Source organism: Cyprinodon tularosa, unplaced genomic scaffold (genome assembly GCF_016077235.1).
Source record: "Cyprinodon tularosa strain WSP-4 unplaced genomic scaffold, ASM1607723v1 ctg365, whole genome shotgun sequence".
Lineage (NCBI taxonomy): Eukaryota > Metazoa > Chordata > Actinopteri > Cyprinodontiformes > Cyprinodontidae > Cyprinodon > Cyprinodon tularosa.
This window is the reverse complement of record NW_024039080.1, coordinates 652,929-675,793: the sequence shown is the minus strand read 5'-3', so window position 1 is coordinate 675,793 and position 22,865 is coordinate 652,929. Positions and strand designations below refer to the sequence as shown.

Sequence of the window (22,865 nt, the reverse complement as noted above, 5' to 3'; positions counted from 1 at the left end):
TTTGATGTAAAATTTATCTAGATAGAGTAGAAAATGAGCGAGTGAGTTGAAGCTGTTCGGCATGAGTGAAATGTTTGAAAACGCTAGAGTGGCACACTCTAGCTGCTGAACATTCCGTCCATAGACTTCCATTATAAATTTGAAAATCTGTAAAAATTGTTTAAAAGTTTGAAGCTTCACTAAAGCAAAACTGTAAAAGTTAGCTGAAAGCCGAGTTAAACAGTAATAGCAGAAAGACACAGAAACATTTTAAAAGTTGTATGGTGTTTCTAGCTGAAAGTATGCTGAAGTAGTTAAAGGTCAAAGAAGATGAAGCTTTAGCTGAAGTTTTCTGAAATCTAAGAATTCTACATGCATTTCAATGGGACAAAAAAATCGCAGAAAAAGCTGAATATCGCGAAAACTACAAAAAATATCTTTACCAAAAGACATAGAAGAATTCTCCTGAACAAGCTGAACGTTTTGATACCAAAATTGTTGAAATCGGTTGAAAACGGCGGGACTAGTTAGAGTCAGAAAAATTTAAAGTGAACAACAATAAGTGGGAATGCATAAGCATTCCCACTTGATTAGTAAAGGCATCAGGTGGGCTTTATTCTTTCAACATTTCCTTAATGTTGTCTTTTTTTTATTCTTTTTATGGTTAAATAAACATTTAAAGAAAATTCACCAATAATCTCCTTTTTAAAAGCATTATGTTGGAACTATTTTTAAATTTTCAGCAATTAGATTGACCCAAAGAGCAACTTTAGAGCAGGATGTGGTTTGAGTAGCACCAGGCCTGACAAAGGATAAATATGTAAAAATATTAAATCTATTGATTAATTTTCCGATTACTCCTAAAAGATACTTTCAGTAAATAAGAATTTCTAAATAAACAACTGTTTGCTAAGTAGAAACAGACTTTTTAAAAATGAAATGAAAGTGCAAAAATTAATAAAATACTTATATTTTATTCATAAAATATTCATAATGTTTAAGTACTTATACTTAAACATGTGTATCCAAAACTATTTTATGTTAAATAGCAAATTTTTATTGTTTTGTATCTTAGTCTTAATTACTGCTATCAGTGCGTCATTATTCCAACAAATGCCAATTTTTAGTCTGTCGACTGTAATATTCGCAAATTTGATTATTTTAATAATCGATTAATTACTATTGATTTAATTCCTCAACATGGTTTGAAGTAAATGTGACTTAAAACGGATCCTTTATGCTTGTAGTAAATTAAAATGAACTAGGGATGCACGATATAATCGGCCCCCTATCGGTATCAGCCTGTTTCTTAAGTCTAAAAAAAAAACTTCTTCTTCTTTCTCAAAAACTTATTTTTTACAGACTTAAAAACTTCTAAAGACGAGGGAAAAAATATTGATACATTAAAATATCCCAATATCTTCATATGCTGATATATTGCCATTTAAAAACACCATATCAATCTCTTTTACTAATGAAATATTGCTATATGTCATCGTTATGCTACGAAATCCCCCGAAAATTCACGAAATGTTGCCATTTTTTTATATGTTGATATATTGACGCGGTATCGATCTATTTTACTAACAAAATATCACGAGAGTTTGTAACAGAACGATGAAATTTCACGAGATTTTGAAAGTAAAATAGATCGATACCGCGTTTTTAAAAATCTATTTGATATCAGCATATGAAAATATATTTGAGTATATTATTTTTCAAAGTGTCAGAAATGGATAACAAAACTGCTATTTTCAATGACTACTTATTTTTGTCCAGCTTTAACATCGGTATCGATATCGGTTATCGGCTACATGAGTTTTAAAATATCGGCATATCGGATATCGGCCAAAATCCCAATATCGTGCATCCCTAAAAAGAACATTACACTAAGATGATATAAACTGTTTCAAATAATTGGAAACTCTTTCTGGCATTTTCTGTGAGCGGTCAGATGTAGTCGGTTCATCGTGGATATGAGCGTAGAGGAATTGACATAGAACGGTGGCGCTAATGCTAACCAATAGTATCAACCCACAACAAGACACTTTGCAGAGACAGTGGAATCAGATTATAGAGTTTATTCGCAGAAAGAAACCTCCAACAGAACCAGGATCGGTGTGAGTGACCTTCTTCCAAGGTCGAGTGGGGTTCAAGGAGACAGATGCAGCCAATTAAAACGAACATAGGATCACTGATCTATAAATACTTTCTGCATCAGAGAAGATGAGGACAAACTAACCCAGTGGCTCTGTCTAGGAGGGAAACAGTTAAGCAGATTAACTCTGATCTAGTTTTCATGTCAAATGGATGAAAGATCAGAGTCACGTTAAAAGCTGAGCTCATAGCTGTTGGTGTCGATGGCAGCAGCCCAACTGATTCTGCTCTCCAAGATGGAGTCACAGCCAAAAAGAACCAGATGAAGGTACCATAAAGAGAAAAAGACGAGACAGCGCAAAGAGGGGAATGACCCTACAAATGCTGCAGGAGGAAAGAATACAGCATCGGCGTCGCCAGACCCCATTTACTGGGGCACGTGCCCTAGTATAAATGAGCTGTGCCCCAGTATAAATCTCATTAATATTTGCAACAGTATTAAATTTTTTTAATGCATCAATTTAGATAATTCCAACGGAAGGAGACGTATATTTCTACTCAAATGCGCAGCAAGTGTGTTGTTAACTCCAAATTGAGGATGTATTAGCGCCCCCACGTCAGCGCATGTCACTGCATGAACTGCAGGTAAATTAACGCGCTGCTCTTAACTGAGTTGGATGGGACACTGTGCGGCCGCGACGCATTTTTAGTTCTGGTAACCTTTCTTACCTGTCAATTTTATTATTTTCCCAGTGAAACCACATGATTTATAGGCTACTAACTGAATATGACTGCATTGGTTTGTAGATGGATATCAGGAAATTCCTCACACGAAGCAGAGACAGGGAAGCAGTAAAACAAGATGAGAGAGGGAGGTAAGAGCCCGAGATGAATTAGTGATTTAAGCTAAGCAGTTACATTAGGGACGTTATAAGCAATATGATAGATATTTACATAATTATAAATTTACGTTTTTTTAATGTTTGCTGTAGAGAATGAGAATGCAGGTGCTGGAGTAGGAAAGGGAGGAGGAGGCGAGACTGACAGGCAAGAGACAGGTGAAGGACAGGAGAGACAGGACCATGAAGGTGATGAGGGAGCAACAACCAGCGTCCACAAACAAGAAGGGGACATTAGTGACTTAGGGGGAAAGCATTATGGTCCTAAACAAGTAAAGTTGTCCCACTATCCCCAGCACAAATTTGGAGTAAAAAAAACGTTCATTTAATTCAAAATGGTTTGAGCTTTTCCTGGTTAAAAAAGAAAGCCTTGTCATCAAGGATATGCAGTGTTTTTTCAACTTGCTTAATAACATCATGTTCCCCACACTAACGCAGGTCATCCAGATCTCCCTCCCAATCCCAGTCTACAGCTGGAGGTGTGAAAGGTCATTCAGTGTGTTGAGAAGGATCCACACTTGGCTGAGGAGCACAATGGGACAAGACAGGCTCCATCATCTGGCTACTGTATTTTATCAGTTGAAAAGGAAGAACTTTCTAAGCTGAGTCACAAGTGATTGACCACTTTGCAAAAATGATAAATAGGAGGTACACTTTAATGCTCAAAAAATAAAAGGAAAACTTAACTCAGGATGAGTTAAACTTTCCCCCGAACTAAAACCCTGAAACCTAGGAATTAATGATTACTTCAGAATGTGTATAAGGAAACTTTTTATTTGTCAAAGTGAAAACTAGTGTGATTGTTTTACCAAAAATGGTAAAACAAAGCTTTGCTTTTGGTTTTGCTTTCAAACTGCCTTGTGAATGAAAGTAGTTTGGTTCAACATTTCATTTCCCCTTTAATCACCAACCGAATGAAACTGTTCATTCAGATGCTGCTGAAAGAAGAGTGAATCCAGCCTGAGTGATAAACCGTTTATTGTTTTAAAATAAACACAAAAGACCAGGATTTAAAATACAATGGTACCTTTATTTACTACAATCACAGTACTAACATTTTTTATACTGCAAAATAAACAGATAAAAGGGAAAGAGGGGTTTAAGTCGGTTTAAAGTCTGAGGAATGTTCGAGTTTTAACGCTTAATGCTGTTGATGCTGTTCTTTGAAATAGCAGCAGATAAATGTGAATAAACCCTGATGCAGAGATGTTAAATGCAGTCAAAGCAGTGAGTTTGAATTCTGAATGTGAGCAGACTTCTCCTGTAAAGTAACTTGATCTGCTTTAGAGAAGTAGGGAAAGCACCCATAGTTTCCCACTGGTCCTGGCCATCCCAGTCCAGTTTTGCTCTCACATCCTGCGTTTCGGTAGGGTTTTCAAAGCGGTGCGTCGGTGACGTTTTTTTCTGGTTTTCTCAGTGTGTTTGCTGTAAAAGGGAAGTGACTAAATGAATACTAGGGCAACTTTAAAGTTTGTTCTCTGTTCGCAGATCGCCTTACTTCTGCTGGAAAACGGAGCTGACCCAAATGCCACCGATAAGCTGGACTCCACCCCGCTGCACAGAGCGTCAGCCAAGGGGAACTACCGTCTCATCCAGCTGCTCATCAAGCAGAGCGCCTCAACCAACATCCAGGATTCACAGGGCAACACAGCACTGTATGTGCAGAAGCGTTTGTCTAATAATTAACATGGTGGCAGTTTATGGGGCAAAGCCTCACATCAGCTTTAATTCCAAGCCTCTCTGGATTCAGGAGGAATGAAATCCAAAAGTAGCTGACTCAGATTTATAGTTTTTTTGCTATTTAAGTTTTGCTTTTTCTTTATTCCTCTTTTCCAGCCATCTGGCATGTGATGAAGAACGAGTGGAAGCGGCCAAGTTGCTGGTAGAACATGGTGCCAGCATTTATATCGAGAACAAGGAGGAGAAGACCCCCATCCAGCTAGCCAAGGGTGGGTTGGGGAACCTTCTCCGTCGGATCGTGGAGGGCTGATGCTTTCACTGACCGGTCGATCCTGGTTTGTCCTGAACCCCTACCATCACGTTCCACTGAAGTCTGAGCTCCTCCTGGGCAGGCCTGCTGTTACTCTGTGTGATCGGCGCCATGTGAAAGAGGCCACGGTGTCAGAGGAATGCTCAGACTGTTCTGGCCTCATCACCTTCTCCCATTGGGGCTCTGAGACCAACATGGTGTGTTTGCTTTGAAAGAATAAATATAGAAGTGGAAAAACATCAGGTGGTTTCAAATATCTGGTTGGAATAAATTTGTTGTAATCCAAATAAAAATATGACTTTTGTATTTATTAAATCTGCATTCTACGGAAGAGGATTAGGGCCACTGAAAAAAAAAGGTAACTGATTTTTACATTTTATTTCAGTTTAGTATTAAAGTCTCCGAATTCTGACTTTAATCTCAGATAATTTTTTATTGTCAGAATTCAGAGAAAGTCAGAATTCGAATTCTGAGAAAAAAGTCAGAATTGTGAGATTAAAGTCAGAAGAAAAGTCAAGATTATGAGATTAAAGTCAGAATTCTGAGATTAAAGTCAGATTTCTGAGAAATGCTAAACTGAAATAAAATTTAAAAATCTTTCTTTTCTTTTTTTTCCAGTGGCCCTAATCCTCTTCCGTAGCTTTCATCCTCGTTGATTTCTAAAATATTTGATGATGGAGAGTCGCACCTGGAATTGTTCTCGGTGCATTAAGACGTTTAAGTAAAACTAAACTTAAGTTCAAATGTCATAATGCAGGTTTATTGGTTGTTCTCCAGGAACAAGCTCAGCATGGATTTTATTAAAGGAAAAGTCCGGTCAGCAAGGAATAACCGATGGATCAATATTTATACCTGAAACTAATACGTTTGCAGTGATTTAAGGGATTAAATACGTTTTTGGAGCTTGGGATGTCTGTAACGTGGTGGTGTGATGTCACCAATGGTTCCATTCAAAGTGCAGAGAATTGCATAATTGTATCTTCTTGGGTGGATTTAATAAACTGTCGCCGTATCCTGAACCTTTATCACGAGTTACTTCATATGGAGCCCACCCACATAATGTTGCTTATAGCGTTGGTCGGCCCCTTATGGGCCTATTGTTGTGTAGTTACACCATTACCACAGCCGTCTGAAAAAGACAATGTGAGGGTTTCCCTTTTACCCATTGATTGTTAATATTACTGTTTTCATTTTTTGAAGACCCTTTGAAGCAGTTCAGCCATAAAAGGCAGCTGTTATTTCTTTAATACAGTATAACAACACCAGATTGCTGCCAAACACCTGCTATTTTTGTTTAGAAAGCATAATTAGGGTTCCACATAATATTAGTCCTATTTAATGGACTATTTCTACTTCTAGAAATATAATAATAACAGAGGAACACTATTTGTATTGATTTTATTTTAAATACATTTCCAGAAAGTCCATAAGTAAATAAGTACAAACATTAGTGTTTTTTTTTTTTTTTTTGTAAGAGGTGCAGCTGCTGAGAATTATTTTTGTTTCATAACCGGTTTGGCTAGTGTCATTGCTATGTGTGCAAAGTAAAGCCAGGAAGGAACACTTAATTTTAATTGTATAAGTTTTTTTTATCAAGCTTGCTCTGGAGTTTTTCAGAGACTCCAGCAACATAAGGGATTGTGACGTTTTTGCGTTTAATTTTCTCACCGCTATCTTCTGCTGCGTGTCTTTTGGATTTCCTTTCTGATTTGATAAAAGCCCAGTTTGGGTATCCACAGTTTCGGAGAGCATCTCTGATGTGTTTCTGTTCTTTGTGCTTCCCTTCTGTTTTAGTAGGGACATGCTCAGCGCGATGTTGGAAGGTTCTGATGACTGAAAGTTTGTGGTCCAGTGGGTGGTGTGAGTCAAAAAGAAGGTATTGGTCTGTGCGAGTAGGTTTCCTATACTTGCACAGACCACCGAAACGGCCCATCAGTGAGTAAAATGCCATTCCTAGTTGTGCGGCTACTTCCGGTTTCTCTGCTGCCAGGGAACGCCCCTTTCTCCCACTTCCTCAAACCGTCAGTTTATATCAAGCAGCGTAGTTGGTTCGTGGTTCTCTGCTGTGGGGCGATAACAGCTGAACCAAAGGGAAACAACTAACTGAAGCTCAAAGGCGCAAAAAAAGGTAAATATTAAGATTTTGCAGCGGAACTCAACTGCGTAGCCGCGTGACCTAGTATCCAGCTAGCATAGCTAACCCAGCTAGCATCCGTTTGTAGCCGTAGTGGACAGTCTGGGGTTTTATTCACAGTATAAGGTGAAAGTCCAAACTGACAGCTTCTATTTTACACATTTCTATGAACCCTTATCAGATTTATTTGCTGCTTTGTTTCACTGAAGCCTAAATATTTAACTATTTCCCTTCAAATGGATCAAATCTTGGAAAAAAAGCGTCAATAAAGAGGTTTGCATAATGTGCAAAGTTCAGTTAAATAATAACTCAGTGATCTTTAACATCTTCCATTCAGTCTTTACACTAGTCTGTTAGTAATGTGTAGATTTACTACCACATGGTGGAAAAGTACCTTTGCTGTACTTTCATTTTGAGAAAAAGCAGAGCTGATCTAATATCTGTAGATCTTAGTAGGCGTTGCGGTTCTGCCTTGATCAGCCTCCTGGTCTGATCTGATCTTGGCTTCCTTAGGAATGTCATCACGTGTGCAGAGCAAGAGGATCACAGGGTGTTCTGGTCAATAAAACAAACACGCTTGTAAAAGTAGCTCCACACCAAGAAAACACAGATCAATAATGATCAGATTCAGAGTGGGTCAAAGCTATTTAAATTACTATACGTAATAAGCAGGAAAAATGATAAATGTGAAGGATGTGGAGAAAAGGAAAATATAGAACACATACTGATGAACTGTAAAACTTATAAACATGAAAGGGAGAAATTTAGAAGAATGGTTGGAAGGACAGACTAAGAATGGAGTCTTAAAGGAATATTGGGAAATGAAGGAAATATAAAGGACCAGGCTGTATATCTGGATGAGCTGATGGCGCATGTGCAGGGCGGGTCGTGCTTCCAGGGCGGATCTGGTAGTGACAGCCCGTTTTCAGGAGATTAGATCTTCACATCAAGGAGTGGAGTTCATTGCGTTCTTAATGTATGACAAACAATATATTCTGAATTCCACCCTGCGGCTGTCATTGAATTATGTTGTATTCTTGTTCAGATCTGTCCACCCAACTCTTTCTTTGCTCTATTATGTGTGAAAAATGTAGAATGACCCAGGAATGCATTAAAACTGGGATGAGGATGAAAGAGAGTGGGTTAGCTTAGCTGGTCCCTGGGGGTCTGCTCTGGATGGGTCCTGCTGAAACAGAGGAACGGTTGGATCACAACACGGCCTCCACAATGTGTCCATAATGAGCTAGCTGGGAGCTAACGATGTAGCCAGTTCACTGCAGCAGTTTCTTCTGACACACGTGGCTCGGTCAGTCTGTGTGGAGAGCATTAGCATTCAGTTAAACTCTTAAAACCATCAGCAGGAAGCTTGTTTCAAACAAAACACAAACTATTCGGCCTAGTTCACCCGGGCAGAGCGACTATTAAGCATCAGATGGAAAGTCAGAAGGATGGATGTTACTGTGCTGTAGAAGTTCTCAGTCATCCGGGTCACAGTCATTCTAAAAAAGTTAAAAACAATCCACTGGACTTTGTTTCCAAGTTTGAAGACGTTTCTCTTCCATCCAGGAAGATTTTTTTTCACTTTAAAATGTCAGAAATAGCGTTGAGTTCCAGGCTTTATAGGGTGGACCCAAAACAAAGCCTTGTTTTGGCACAGAAAACATGCAAACTGAAACAGACGAACGGGTCCACCCCTTAGTAGTGGGCAGTAGTTGGGTTCCCTGTTAGCCTGTAATACCCGATACAGATATCTTAGAGACATAGACGGGTATGGGGCAGATACAGCACTGGGACTTGATCAACAGCCGATACCGCACCGTGACGTCACAAACCGGTAGGTGGCAGTAGTGTTGTTTGACAAACATGGATAGGGATGGGAATCGAAAACTGGTTCCTGTTCAGAACCGGTTCCGTATTTTCCGATTCCATGGCATCGTTTGGCAGCTCGCTGAATGATTCTTTTTTCGATTCCCGCAGCACCAGAGCCTAAAGCGCCGGCTCTGGGGAGCACGACTTACGTCACGTTTTTTACGCAAGTTGGAAGAACTATTCGAGGAGGAAGACAACGAGCTGCGGTCACTTTGTGAATCAAAGCCCCGTCTTTCCTTAGCCCAGAGGGTAGATCAGGAAATCCAGCTCTATAAAAGCTTGCCCTCCATCCCCTGCAGGGATAGCGCCACACTGTGGTGGTGGAATAAGCAAGATACGCTGCCCTTGCTATCTGGACTGGCTGAAAACTACCTCTGTGTGCAGGCTTCCTCCACCCCATCTGAGAGGGTGTTCTCCACGGCTGGAGACACCATAAGCCCTGAAAGATCCCGTATCCTTCCAGAAAAAGCAGATATGCTCATCTTTCTGCAAAGAACTGTTAATTTTCCCTACTACTGTTTTATAATTAGTATTTTTTGTTATTTAAAATAGGTTATTATCCCATCATTTGTTGTTAGACATTGTTGGTTATTAAGTTTGTTCTTGTATTCATTTTTCATTTAAACACAGATTTTACTCCAGTTTCACATTTCCTGTGGACATCTTGATCTTGTTGAGTTTGTAAGATTGTGCAATAGTTAAGTAAACAAAGTTGATGCTGATAATCAAACTGTTTGTTCTCTTTTTTTGCCCAAATTGGAATCGAAAAAAGAATCGACAAAGAATCGGATCGTTTCATAGAATCGAAAAGGGAATCGGAATCGTGAAAATCTTTTCAATTCCCAACCCTAAACATGGATGCCTCCAGTAAAGCACACTTAAATGAAAATTAGACTTAGTTAAAAACACTTATTTATTGAACCGTATGTAATAATTTCATATTTAAAGTATTTTCAGAAGTTTGGTTTCTGAATGAAAGCTGACTTCTCCTTTAAAGTAACTGGATCTGCTTTAAAGAAGTAGGGAAAGCACCCATAGTTTCCCACTGGTCCTGGCCATGCTAGTCTAGTTTTGCTCTCAAATCCTGCGTTTTGGTTGGGTTTTCAAAGCGGTGCGTCAGTGACATTTTTTGTGAAGGATGTGGAGAAAAGGAAAATATAGAACATGTACAGATGAACTGTAAAACTTATAAACATGAAAGGGAGAAATTTAGAAGAATGGTTGGAAGGACAGACCAAGAATGGAGTCTTAAAGGAATATTGGGAAATGAAGGAAATATAAAGGACCAGGCTGTATATCTGGATGAGCTGATGGCGCATGTGCAGGGCGGGTCGTGCTTCCGGGGCGGATCTGGTAGTGACAGCCCGTTTTCAAGAGATTAGATCTTCACATCAAGGATTGGAGTTCATTGCGTTCTTAATGTATGACAAACAATACATTCTGAATTCCACCCTGCGGCTGTCATTGAATCGTTGGCATGGTTTCTGTACAGCCACGCCTCCTCCTGAGTTTTCAGGACGGCATGTTCCTTTCAGAACAAAAGTATCCGTTTCACTGATATTATTTCTATCCGTTCTCCTGAGGAGGAACACAGGTTTCTATATCCTCCTTTTAAATCTAATTATTTCAGTTTTGGATCAGTAGATTAGAGAGTTCTGCTGTTTGACTGTCTCACTTAAAGGACCCATTTAAAGCAAAGAACAAAGCCTGTAACTTTAATCTCTGTTTTCTTTGCAGATATATTCTTGTTCAGATCTGTCCACCCAGCTGTTTCCTCGCTCCATTATGTGTGAAAATAGTGCATTGGAATCAGACGGCTGTGCCGATTTCTCACGGTTACAAAGCCGCATGGAATCCTTCCGGGGCTCCACTCTGGCTCAGCAGGTACCACCAGAACGACTAGCAAGGGCTGGTTTCTTCTTCACTGGCAATGCAGACCGCGTCCAGTGCTTCAGCTGCAACAGGACTGTGGAGAATTGGCATACAGGAGACACACCTGTACAAAGGCACAAGGAGGTAATTCAGTTTATTGGTAGAAATGGAAAAAATATCATTTTCTGTTCTTTTGTTATGCTGCTATAGGCTTAGACTGCTGGAGGACATAGGGACCCCTTTTTCATCATTCTGCTTCATTCTATCTCTATTCTCCCACTCTGCAGAATCTGTTAGTTCAATCTCTAACGTCCTGCTCTCTCTGCTTTTTCTCATAGTAGCTTCATCTGGTCTGTTCCTGTTTGGCTGTGACTCCATCCTGGAGAGAAATATCAGCTGTGCTGCTGCCATCAACACCTTTGTTTCTAGATGTTGGGGCTTGGCCTGTTTTCCAGTGTAGTCCTGTTTCTCTGACTGTGACTAACTGGATGTGCTCTCTTCATCCTCTGACATGGGAGCTGGCTCGGAGCTCGTCTGCCTGGCTGTGTGTTTCCTGGACGGGGCCGCCTGTGGAGCTGGTTGACAGTTGCCTTTTGTATCTATGCTTCTTTTTCTATGTCTGCTTCTGTCTCCTTGAACCCCAGTGGGCCTCAGCAGATGGCCGCTCACACTGAGCCTGGTTCTGCTGGAGGTTTCTTCCTGTTCAAGGGGAGTTTTTCCTCTCCACTGTCGCTACAAGCATGCTTAGCGTGAGGGATTGCTGAAGAGTCAATGAGTCGATGCAATCAGCTGGTTTTCCTTAGATATTAAACTTTGAATCAATCTGGCTGGATGATCTGGTGAACTGGAAAGTGACCTGAGATGACTTGATGTGAATTGGAGCTATAGAAATAAACTGAATAGAATTGAGTCGTTGTAGATTTTTAATTATATATTTCCTGTTTACACAGATTTCTCCATCCTGTACATTCCTCATGTGCTGCCACGGAAACAACTTGAACCCAAGATATGGTTCCCCCATCATCAATGGTTCCATCTACGACGAAGCTGCAGAAGACATGCAGTATCGCTTGTCTACTGGAGAAGTAGTTGATGAGACCCTCTACCCCAAGGCCCCCCACATGAAGAGCGAAGAAGCTCGTCTCCAGACCTTCTCTCCCTCTTGGCCCTCTAATTCACCCGTAACACCCAGAGATCTGGCTCAGGCTGGCTTCTTCTACCTGGGATGTGACGACCGGGTGCAGTGTTTCTGCTGTGGGTTAAAACTGAACGGCTGGGAAAATGGAGACAACCCGTGGGGTGAACACACCAAACACAACCCCAACTGCTTTTTCATCCTCGGCCATGACGTAGGAAACGTCCCGCTCCTGGACGATGCGTCGGAGGGGAGCAGCAGCCAAGACATGATGGAGGATGGAAATATGGAGACTTTTGAGGGAAGACTCGGTAGCTTTGTGGGCGTTCAGCACCCTGTGAACCCTGAGAGGCTGGCAAGAGCTGGTTTCTACAGCACAGGTAGAGCTTCTATCGTATGGGACATTTACACTACCCCTCTGAAACCATACCGGGAACCGTCTTACCATGGTAACCAAGGTAACTGTTGGGTGTAAATGGTACGCAGGTGAACTGTACTGTTCCAGATACAACCGAACCGCGCTAAATCTAGTACTAGTAGGACTCGGATTGGATCATCTGTGGCTCGGTTCTCTGATAACAAAGAGCTCATGAGCAGAAGGCATCATCTCCTGTTTAGTCAGCTGACTCATTTCGCTGGTTTTCCGGTGTGTCCGGCTTTGTAATTCACAGATCTGTTCAAAACACCATCTTCTTCTCAGCCTATTAACAGTAAATGGCATTAGAAGAGCGTGGTGCGACCTGGGATGATGCCGAGGCTGATGCTCTTATTAAAATTTGGGCGGATGGCGCTCTCCAGGCATGTCATGGGCGCTGCCATTTTCGTTTGCGTATTGCCCGCCAATAGGAGGCGAGGAAATGGTCGTTAGAACCAAGCTGGGCACGGTTAACCGACCCGGTCACGGTTAACCGACCCGGTCACGGTTAACTGACCCAGGCTCGGCCCGAACTCGGCTCAGATGGGTTTCAGAGGGCTAGTGGAAATAGGGTTGTTACGATCTTATAGACTTAACATAAAAATGTTGACATCTTGTCTTTTCAGGACAAGGAGACAAGGTGTTGTGTTTCCGCTGTGGTGGCGGTTTAAAAGATTGGGCGCCAGAGGAAGACCCCTGGGTAGAACACGCTCTGAACTACCCAGGGTAAGACCTACATCCATGTCTGCACTCGCTCACATGTCTGTTAACATCTTTTTATTCATAAATTTCTTCACTTTCCATTAGATGCACCTTTCTGCTGGAAGAAAAGGGAAGAGAATTTGTCAACAGCATTCAGCTACGATGTCCCAGAGAAACCGCTGCTGTAAGTTTAATTACTATAAACCAATTTATGTTTGATCATTTTGTTGAATATAAACACTGGTCTTTTTGTTTTTGAAGCTTGTAATAAAAGAGCTTGAAAAGGATTATTTCATATGTTATTGTATGAAGAGGTGCTTTAAGTAAATTGAATTTTTCTAGATTAATTGGTGGTTAGAAGTAAAAAAAAATGGTTTTAAATTAAATGTACCGTATTTTCACGACCATAAGGCGCACCGTACTAAAAGGCGCACTCTCAGTTATGTGTCCCATTTCTGTATTTAACACACACATAAGGCGCACCGGACTATAGGGCGCATTTTTTATATACAGGTACATGTCCTCTACTACCTTTAAATACCTCTACTGCGCATTTTAAAAATACAGTGGGAGCAAAACTGAGTATGACTGTGCTTTATTCATGTATTTATTACAAAGTATTAATCAAACCTGCGAGCTGGCCGTGAGACAGACACATCGCAGATGACACAGCGCTGTGATCACTCCTAAATTAACTTAAAATCCTGAAACCTGCCGACGGAATATGTTCGCTTTTATTGCCGGTATCCTGGTGCCTGCAGTTTAAATTATTTAGATGAAAAACACCTGCCAGCCGCCGCGGTGAGGCTGCTGTTGAAGGGATTTCTCCTGTCAGCGCACCGCTGGTTTGTGGGGGTCTGAGCGCCTCCGACAGAAATAGATAATCTGGATGAACTGACTGCAATTATTAAGTTTTCAGGTGGACTTTCTCACTTAAAAACATATTAAAACTACTTTATTCCCACTGATCACAGCAAATATAGCTGCAAGATTTAGATTATTTAGATGAAAAACACCTGCCAGCCGCCGCGGTGAAGAGGAGGAGACCCGCCCAGAGGCTACTGTTGAATTAAGTTTTCAGGTAGAAAAATAGAGCGGGAGCAAAACTGAGTATGTTTGTGCTTTATTCATGTATTTATTACAAAGTATTAATCAAACCCATCAAAGTCATCATCCTCTGTTTCTGAATTAAACAGCTGCGCTAAATCAGACATGCCAGTTTCCCCTTCTTCGCTGTCAGAGTCACTTTCCGTGCAGCGCGGCTCCTCAGAAATAATGCCGGCTTTTGCGAAAGCTCGAACAACAGAGCCAGCAGACACGTTAGTCCAAGCATCTACAATCCATCCGCTAACGGTGGCGTAACTTGCCCGGCGCTGCCTTCCACTTATCCTGAAACTGTGGTCTCCGTCTGTCATCCATCGCTCCCACGCCGCTCGCAGCCTTACTTTGAACGGCCGCTTCACACCGATGTCGAGCGGTTGAAGTTCCTTTGTCAGACCCCCCGGGATAACGGCGAGCACAGCATCCATTTGATTCACCTTTTTTTTTCACATCGGCTGTGAGATGGGCACGCAGCGATGGTGATGCGTGGAAAAAAGCACCTGGTCTCCTCACATACACCTGCCTTTCATCATCTCCAGCCTTTTTCATTTGCGTTAATGTCATCAGAGCCCTGTGTCTGTCTCGCTGTCAGCTCCCAGATCAGCTTCTCTGATTGGTTGATGCGGTGCGTCCAGCAGCAAAACTTCAATTTTTCCATCTCGAGCAGCAGCAGCGCGTTGGCGGTGCGTCAGATACTTAAACGCTCCCGAGGCGCTGCGGCTGCTGCTCAAAACGCGCTTTTTGCTGCACCTATACGCGCGTCAACCATTGACTTTGCATGTAAACTCGCTGCTTCTGCTGCACCTGCTGGGTCCGGTTCACACCGATGTCCAGCGGTTGAACAGCGAGCACAGCGTTAATTTGTTTCCCCATGTTTTTCACATCAGCTGTGAGATGGGCACGCATGGAGTCACATATTAACAGCGATGGTGATGAGTGGAAAAAAAACACCTGGTCTCCTGACATTCAGCCACTCTTTCATCATCTCCTCTATGAGGTGGTCTCAAAAGTCGCAGTTACAACACACATAGGGCGCACCGCACCATTGGGCGCACCGCACATTTTGAGGGAAAAAAAAGACGTTTAAGTGCGCCTTATGGTCGTGAAAATACGGTAAGTGGGAAAAAACAACACAAAATTTTCCTACTTTCCTTGCGGTCTCCTTGACTGGTTTCCTACAATTCCTCTTTAAAATCAATCTTTGTACTAAAATATTCTTTCGGTGATGATTTGTGGACATTAAGATCTAAAGAGAAGCGCCATCTGCTGGTCAGACCCTGTAATTCAGTCAAAGGGTGGAGTCAGGAAAAAAAATCTGCACATCCAGGAGAAGGCCTGTGGCTGGAAGTTGGAGGGGATTTTGCTGCCATTCGGTGGCGTTTGTCTGGGAGCGGCCATTTTGAATGGCAGCTACTGTACATCAGTTATTATTGTTCCTGCCCAGCTGGGAAATGTAAACAATGCTTTAATTATTATCTATGTCAGGGATGGGGAATTGGAATTAATAGGAAACATTTTGGCGTTTTTAGATTTTTTTTTTTATTTTTTTTTTTATATTACATTTTTTTTGAGAAAGCACATTACAATACAATTATATACATATACTGGTTATGTTCATATTTTTACATGCTTTCTCTGTTTTCTAATTTTAACAAGAGAAAAAAAAAAAGAACACACAAAAAGATTTTTGTTCTTTGATATCATCGACAAATAATTCTGAATTTCTAATAAAATGAACAAAATAAGTTTTCTTTTTTTGTTTTTTACCAAAATTTGGTAAGAATACACAAAAAGCATGTCCATTGAAATATTTAAAGCTCAGTTTCATTTCCTTTTACCTCCAGGTTCTTTAGATGAGGATTTTATACTTTAGCTGGGTCTTGTTTGGATTTCATATAAACTTTATAAATTGCTGAATTATTCTAAATGTTTAGATCGATGGTCTCAGTTTGGTCCAGAAACGACGCCATGCTTCCCACTCCAGTATTTTTTCTCCATCTTGCTCCTCAGGGTACACTTCCCTGCATGTTTTACATATTTTTCAGTTATCACATACCTGATATCACCTGATAGCAGTTAAACTTTCTTTGCTGAGCTGCAATCATCTGAATCAGGTGTGTTGAAGCAGAGAAACATGTAAAACATGCAGGGTGGTGGTGCCATGATGATCACATTTAAACGAAAGCCGAAAAAGTGGCGGGCCGTTAATGTGCTGCGTTAACGCCAGACTCTTATCACGCGATAAACAAAATGTCGCCGCTGATCTATTAAATTTGGGTTGTGAACTAGGAACTAGTTCTATACTGATGATGTCTGTGATGATGCTAGCAAGTACTTCATGCTGAAACCAAGGTCCAGCAGCGATGCTCTTTGTTTATGTAATGCAAATAAACTAGGAAATGCTTCTTCCTTTATGCCACCAGGGAAACATTCTTCAGATGCTGCCAATGTTAACATTTACAGCTGCAACCTCCAGAACATAATGTTAGCTTAGCACGAACAGACTACCAACATAAACAACCCTGTTTAATAAAAAAATGTTTTCCCCATTTTGACATTACCCAGCAGCCCTTGCTGCCACTCCAGCCTTTCATGACTTCACAATGACTGCCTGAGTGACTGGTGGAAAAAGGAGAACTAGAGTTTGAACGGACTGACGCAAAGTTACTGACTATAAACAGTTAATCACAGAATTCATGTTAATCTGAATAAACTCTTATTAAACACTAATATATCTTATTGGAAATTATTTTCACCACCAGTTATCATAGTAGATGAAGTAGAAAAGCTTCTCAAGCAGTTTGATTCATTAATTCATACCATTGTTTTATTTTTTCCCCCTAATTTTATTCTTATATCTTATTTTTCTATTTTCTGTAAAAAATTGCACACAATGTCCTGCAAGGAATTAATAAAGTAATTCTGATTCAAGAAGACCTTTAGCAGAATTCAAATCAGCCATTTTAATCTAGATTAGTTCCAAGATTACAATAAGATTAATATATATGATATAATATAGACACAACGTTTGTTCTAATATAGTTTAGGTCTTATTTGTCAGCTGATTATAACCGTTTCTGACCCTGTTGGTCAGTTGTCGTTAGAACGCCTTGTCATTCATCATTTTAAACACAATCCTGCATGTTTAGCAGCTTATATCGCTCTATCCAGCGTGTTCTATTGGAAACCAATGAATTGCTAATCCTAATGTCACTTTAGGTATTTCAACATTCTTGGGATCCCTCTTCTTGTTTACTGTATCGATGGTAACATCTTTGTTTTTCTATACAGGCTCCAAGTCAGGAAAATGGATTTACAGCCTGTGAAGAAGGTATTTTTCTAACCCTGAGTCAAAACTACAGAAATGTCAATTATGTCTATTTGTATAGCAGACATTTAATAATTTGTATCCATTTCCTTTCGAAGAGGACCCAATGGAGAAGCTGAGGAAGCTGCAGAGGGAAAAACAGTGTAAAATCTGCATGGATAGAGATATTTGCATCGTCTTCCTGCCATGCGGTCATCTGGTCAGCTGCAAGCAGTGCTCCGAGTCACTCGTCAAATGTCCAATCTGCTGTGGAGCCATTGCACAAAAAATCAAAACCTACATTGCTTAAGGGAAAATAGAACCCGTTCTTTAACATAAATGCTGCTTTGTTTTTGTTTTTTTTTCTTCTGACCTCTGCAACATGGTGGAGAGAGAGAAAGGTAACACTATGGCCTCCCTATAGGGCTGTTCTAGATTTTATTCAGAATAAACTGACATTCATGCTAGGATTATTTGACAATATGACCGATTGTGACGTTTATTAAACTACCAGGTATATCCTGCCTTCTTTCCACTGATAAACTATGTTTAAACATATTGATTATAGATAAGCGAGGTTGTAAAATATAGTTGTAATTTAATAATGCATGTATATCAGATAACCTGTGATATAGTTGTAAATGTATTTTAATCAATCAGATACTTATTTTTACAAACACTTAAATGGTAAGTAGCTGTTTTCTTGATATTTTATGTAACCAGAGTTTTTGTTTTGCTTTATTAGGGCTACTTGTAAATAAAAATTTTAGACAAATCCATATTTTCAGTAAGATTTCCCTTTCTTTACGTTAGCGTTTGATCTAGTCATGGTAAATCTAATCATTTTTAAAAGAACTGAAGGGGTTCATTCCTCATGCCTAATGCACTTGATGCAAATGGAATATTGTCACTCTTAATGTGCAAAATATTGTGTAAATAAATACAATCTCTAATTTATTCAGAGCTGTCTGTATTTTATTGTTTGAAATATTAATTTTTAGGATATAATGAAGCCGATTAAAAACTGAAGATATAAGGATGCCTCATTAGTGGTAAAATCTATGGAAAAGTGATTTTATTCACTATTCTGCTCCGATTAAGATGCATGAAACTGAGAGCTGATTAATAGTGAACATTTTTGTAGATGTATGATATTGATTGTACATCCTGTTGGACGAGGGAATGACACGGGGGGGTATTTCAAATACTCAGCCTTGGTGGTTTTCAATGGCTAAAAACAGGAAATGTGACTATAAACTATAAATGTTTCATAATTAGACAGGATTTGCTGCCCATGTTTTACATTGAATATAGCCTAGGGCCCCAAGTTCCTGGGGGCCCCATAAAACTCTGTTTCCATGTATGGTTAATACAACTATTCCTTATTTGTGCACATTAATTATGTTTTTGATAAAAATCCTTTCATTAAAATGCCATCAGAACGCTGATAATATTAACTGTGTCTCAGCCCCCCCCTTCAGTGTCCACCATATTGGATCAGTCCATTTGCTGCACATGTTCAGAAAGGTCCAAACAGACAGCAGCAAACCATTTGAAAACAAACCATGCAAAGAGCAGTGTTGCCAACTTAGCGCTTTAGTCGCTATATTTAGCCACTTTTCAGACCCCTCTAGCACTTTGATTTCTAAAAAGCTCCTAGCGCCAAATCTAGAGACTTTTTTCTGCTACTGGAGACTTTGGAGACAACATCTAAAAGCAGCGAACTCTGCTCTCCAGAGCGAGTAGATTGGTAACCCCGCCTCCTGCTCTCCTCTATCTTGTCTGCTGTCATGATTCATGCAGCTATTATTTCATCCAAATGAAAAATGGAGAACAGATAAGCAGATCATGGCTTGTCTACAGTGAAAAGAAGGACTGGGTTATTTACTTTGGCCTTTTTGGAAACACAGGAAGGAGCAATCAGCTAAGTGAGCTTAGTGCTTGGAAAAAATCTTTCATTCCTTTAGAGACAGCATGAAAAGTCAGCTGAGTACAAAACATAGAGAGGAAAACAAGAAGAAAAGGGACAAGAAGAGAGGGACACAACCTAGAACAGATAATGGATGTCTATTCTATTAACATTTCTCTATCTGTAGAATGGGGCCGTTTTATGTTTTGTCTTCTCCATTCAGAGGGCCCCAAATTTCCTAAATCCATCCCTGCTATAGATTCCGTATATATATATATATATATATATATATATATATATATATATATATATATATATATAATTGTTCTGCACCATCAGAACCAAGTCCAATTCATTATAAGTGTAAACCTACTTGGAAATAAACTTGATCCTGATTCTGATCCTTCCCCTATCTCGGAGGTCTTCAACAGGGGGTCCATGGGGGGAGCGAGAGCTTTGGTTGATTAGACTTTTTTTATATTCCCCCTTGCAATTTTTCCACTAATTGAAATGTCTTTAAATCCACATGAACATTAATTCAACAGACTGCAGTAAACAGATAAATGAAGGCAGAAGATGTCTTTCAGTCATCAATGCTCACATTCAGCGACACATTAAGCTGGGCACCGTTTCATTCACAACACCTGTCCCATCAACCAGGAAGCAGAAATACTTTAATAATCCCAGGGAGGGATTACTTTAGTTACATTACTCCATCTGTAATAGAGTGACTATAGGACCAGTTTGATAGAACACTATTTTATACAATATATAATTAGGGGGTCCCCGCTCCATCTAGCCATCAGTTTGGTCTGGAAAACATTAGAGACCCCTGGTGTATCCGATTACACCAAACCAAAATACTGCATGTTTGCACCATGTATATTAATTCTCTGAATTTCCACATTAATTCATTTGCGCCATGTTTTTTCTCCCACACTATTTACATTTGATCACTGCTGCACTTTAAGAAATGAAAATATAAGGAAAGCTGTATAAAACTACATTTGTCTTTTATACACGCTCTGTATTTTTTGTATATGGTTTTGTATATTATGACAAGTTTTTATTTTCTATCAGCCACGTACGATCGAGATGCAGTACCTGTCAGCAACCACTAGGTGTCAGGCCATCGGCTTTGTTTCTAACGGGTTCGATGTGGCCGCTAGGTGGCAGCTCTGCACCAGCATTTCCTCCTCCTAGGTCGTCGAAACAACAAACCGAACTACGGAGCGAGCGGGGTGAGAACGTCCCAAACTGCCTCTGACCGCGACTTTTAAACTCTTTTTTAAACAGATTTCCAGCGGGTTGGAGGGAGAAACTGTCCAGGAATAATAAAAGTTACGATTGTGCCCCAACAACACAGTACAACAAGGTAAGTTAGCCGTAAAATGGCGGAGAGCTATGTGGAACTTAGTTGATTTGTATTTTGCTAGCCAGGCTAGCTGTGGAGGAGCCCAGAGCGCGGATGTCTGCCTGAACCCAGTCGCTGCGCTAGCTCGCGGTACACGGCTAATTTGGTCGCTAGCAGGTTAGCTTGGTCGATTTTCGGCACAACTGCTGTAATTAAACGATTTTCAAAATAAAGAGGCGCTTTAATTGTCTTATATGTCCACAAATCCGCTATTTATTTGTAAACAAAGTGTTTGCTGCTTATGCAATACGGTACTGGAACTCCCGAGGCAAGATGGAGGACGCAAGGACGTGATGTTTTTTTTAGGTAAGGCTAGCGCTAGCTGCTAACCTAGCTAAGTAGCGATACTTGTTCTCAGCTTGTTGTTTCCTGTTTGACTGTTTATACTTTATTAATTAGAGGGAAACTTGTCTATGTGTGATATGCACTCACCAGGCATCTAATGCCCATTGAGAAACAGCTATTTAGCGCCATTCTGTAATGGCTGTATATTTTAGCTCAGGCTACTACAGTAGAGCTTACGTTGTTTTGTTGTTATGATCTGGTTATATAGACGTAGCGATGTTCTATATTGCTAATCTGGATAAAATACTTGGTTAATGTTTGTTCATTCGGGTTTAATCGAAAACAAACGGTGAGGTTTTGCCGAGTCGTGCATGCTCAGTTCATCAGGTCTCAACTAGCTGACGTCGAGGAAAAGACGCGGAGACGGTGGGTTAGCTGGCGGCGCTAGCATCAGCGGCGCACCGGCGTCAATTTCTGACAGCAGCCGACGGAGAGCGCAGCGGCGGCGGCGTGGTGGGAGCGAACCGAGCCGGCGGGGTTTTGGAAACCAGCTCCGGATTCGGTTGATTCTGGCTTTGGTTTCACTGCTTCGCTGTTTTCTAAACGAGACTCCGCCGCTTCTCTGTAACTTTATAAATCGCTGCTGTCCGATTTGGCGCCACTTTTCGGTCTACACCCAGAGAACCTTGCGGGCTTGTCAGGTAGGACCCCATCACGAGCGGGGCGAAACGCACGTAATAACATCACCTTAGAAATATTGCTTTAACTATTGATTTATAAAGTCACACAAATGCTCCTGAAGGCAGTTTTCCTCCGTTCACACCTGTGCTTCTTTAAAGCTAATGTTGAGCATTAATATTATACAATCATATTCTTTGTTGGGCAGCTTTGTTGATTTAAAACACCAGGATTGCTTTATTTTATTGCAATAATTTCTTTAAATTCACACTTTTTTGTTTACCTACATATTTATAAGTTTACCTCTCTTAACGGGGGGGGGGGGGGGGGGGTTGTTTTCCCTCCCGGGACTGGGCACATTTCTCATCAGAGCTTCTCAGATCTAAGGAAACGTTTGCATTTATTACTTACAACAATCAAAACATATAAAGTTCTGCTCACTCTATGTGATGTGCATGAATTTCTACTTCAGATCATGCAATGCTTTTTTTTTTACTGTGGCCTGTTGATGTTGATCCTGCCCTTTGATTGGTTTTCATATGTATGGGCGGACTGGACAGTGCCATATTTGGTCATGGAGGATGAAACCCTCAGCTTCCATGTATGACGTTTTCCTCTAACCAGAGCGAAGATGAAAGCTGCAGCCAATAGGAGAACAGCAGGCATGACAGTAGCGTTTGTGTCCGCCCCCTGTTACCATGTGAAACTTTTTTTTCCTCCCCCATCTACGAATTGTTTGCTCCCCACAGAGACTTTGATGTTATCTTGTTATGGTTTTCTATGAGTTTGATGGTATTATTTGAGGTATTTATTACGATGACACTGAGTGGTTCTTGAAATCTTTTTCTACTCCCCAGGTCACATGCAACCCCCCCTATCTCTTTTTTTGCGAAGAATCTCAAGTCAGTTGTAAAGTTGACGTTAACCAGAAGATGTTACAGAAATGATAGCAGCACCAGAAATACCACCAGAGTTCGCCTACCCTCAGTAAGTACCCGCTTTTATGTGTTGTTGCTTTTTATTTTAATTTAAAGCCAGTTAGAAATGCTGTTTTACTCAGCTCTGTACAGCTAAACGTT

General features: G+C 40.5%; 3 protein-coding genes across 4 annotated transcripts in view; all 3 read left to right on the top strand.

Moving 5' to 3' along the window:
* Positions 1-4,416: 4,416 nt before the first annotated feature.
* LOC119790475 (26S proteasome non-ATPase regulatory subunit 10-like) lies at positions 4,417-5,258 on the top strand. Its single transcript, XM_038296014.1, has 2 exons — positions 4,417-4,630; positions 4,812-5,258. Exons 1-2 carry the CDS (start codon positions 4,422-4,424, stop codon positions 4,963-4,965), a joined length of 363 nt encoding a protein of 120 aa, XP_038151942.1. The 5' UTR covers positions 4,417-4,421; the 3' UTR covers positions 4,966-5,258.
* A 1,681-nt stretch (positions 5,259-6,939) lies between these two features.
* LOC119790477 (X-linked inhibitor of apoptosis) lies at positions 6,940-18,463 on the top strand. 2 transcript variants are annotated; one of them, XM_038296017.1, is made up of 7 exons: positions 6,940-7,092; positions 10,704-10,984; positions 11,791-12,355; positions 13,017-13,116; positions 13,198-13,276; positions 17,485-17,523; positions 17,616-18,463. In XM_038296017.1, exons 2-7 carry the CDS (start codon positions 10,754-10,756, stop codon positions 17,808-17,810), a joined length of 1,209 nt encoding a protein of 402 aa, XP_038151945.1. In that variant the 5' UTR covers positions 6,940-7,092; positions 10,704-10,753; the 3' UTR covers positions 17,811-18,463. The 2 variants fall into 2 exon arrangements, with proteins under 2 accessions (XP_038151945.1, XP_038151946.1); XM_038296018.1 differs by having other exon boundaries at positions 17,485-17,524; positions 17,620-18,463.
* A 2,127-nt stretch (positions 18,464-20,590) lies between these two features.
* The window catches only part of stag2b (stromal antigen 2b), a 40,651-nt gene continuing 38,376 nt past the window's right edge, over positions 20,591-22,865 (top strand). The window contains exons 1-2 of the mRNA XM_038295999.1: positions 20,591-20,784; positions 22,644-22,773. Of these exons, the coding sequence (XP_038151927.1) occupies positions 22,730-22,773 (44 nt within the window). The 5' untranslated portion in view covers positions 20,591-20,784; positions 22,644-22,729. The remainder of the gene's footprint in view (positions 20,785-22,643; positions 22,774-22,865) is intronic.

Coding starts and splice junctions, on each gene's coding strand:
- LOC119790475 (XM_038296014.1), top strand. CDS start 4,422: ATGAATACTAGGGCAACTTTAAAGTTTGTTCTCTGTTCGCAGATCGCC. Junction 4,631..4,811: donor TCACAGGGCAACACAGCACT/GTATGTGCAGAA, acceptor CCTCTTTTCCAG/CCATCTGGCATGTGATGAAG.
- LOC119790477 (XM_038296017.1), top strand. CDS start 10,754: ATGTGTGAAAATAGTGCATTGGAATCAGACGGCTGTGCCGATTTCTCA. Junction 10,985..11,790: donor CTGTACAAAGGCACAAGGAG/GTAATTCAGTTT, acceptor CTGTTTACACAG/ATTTCTCCATCCTGTACATT. Junction 13,277..17,484: donor GTCCCAGAGAAACCGCTGCT/GTAAGTTTAATT, acceptor TTTTCTATACAG/GCTCCAAGTCAGGAAAATGG.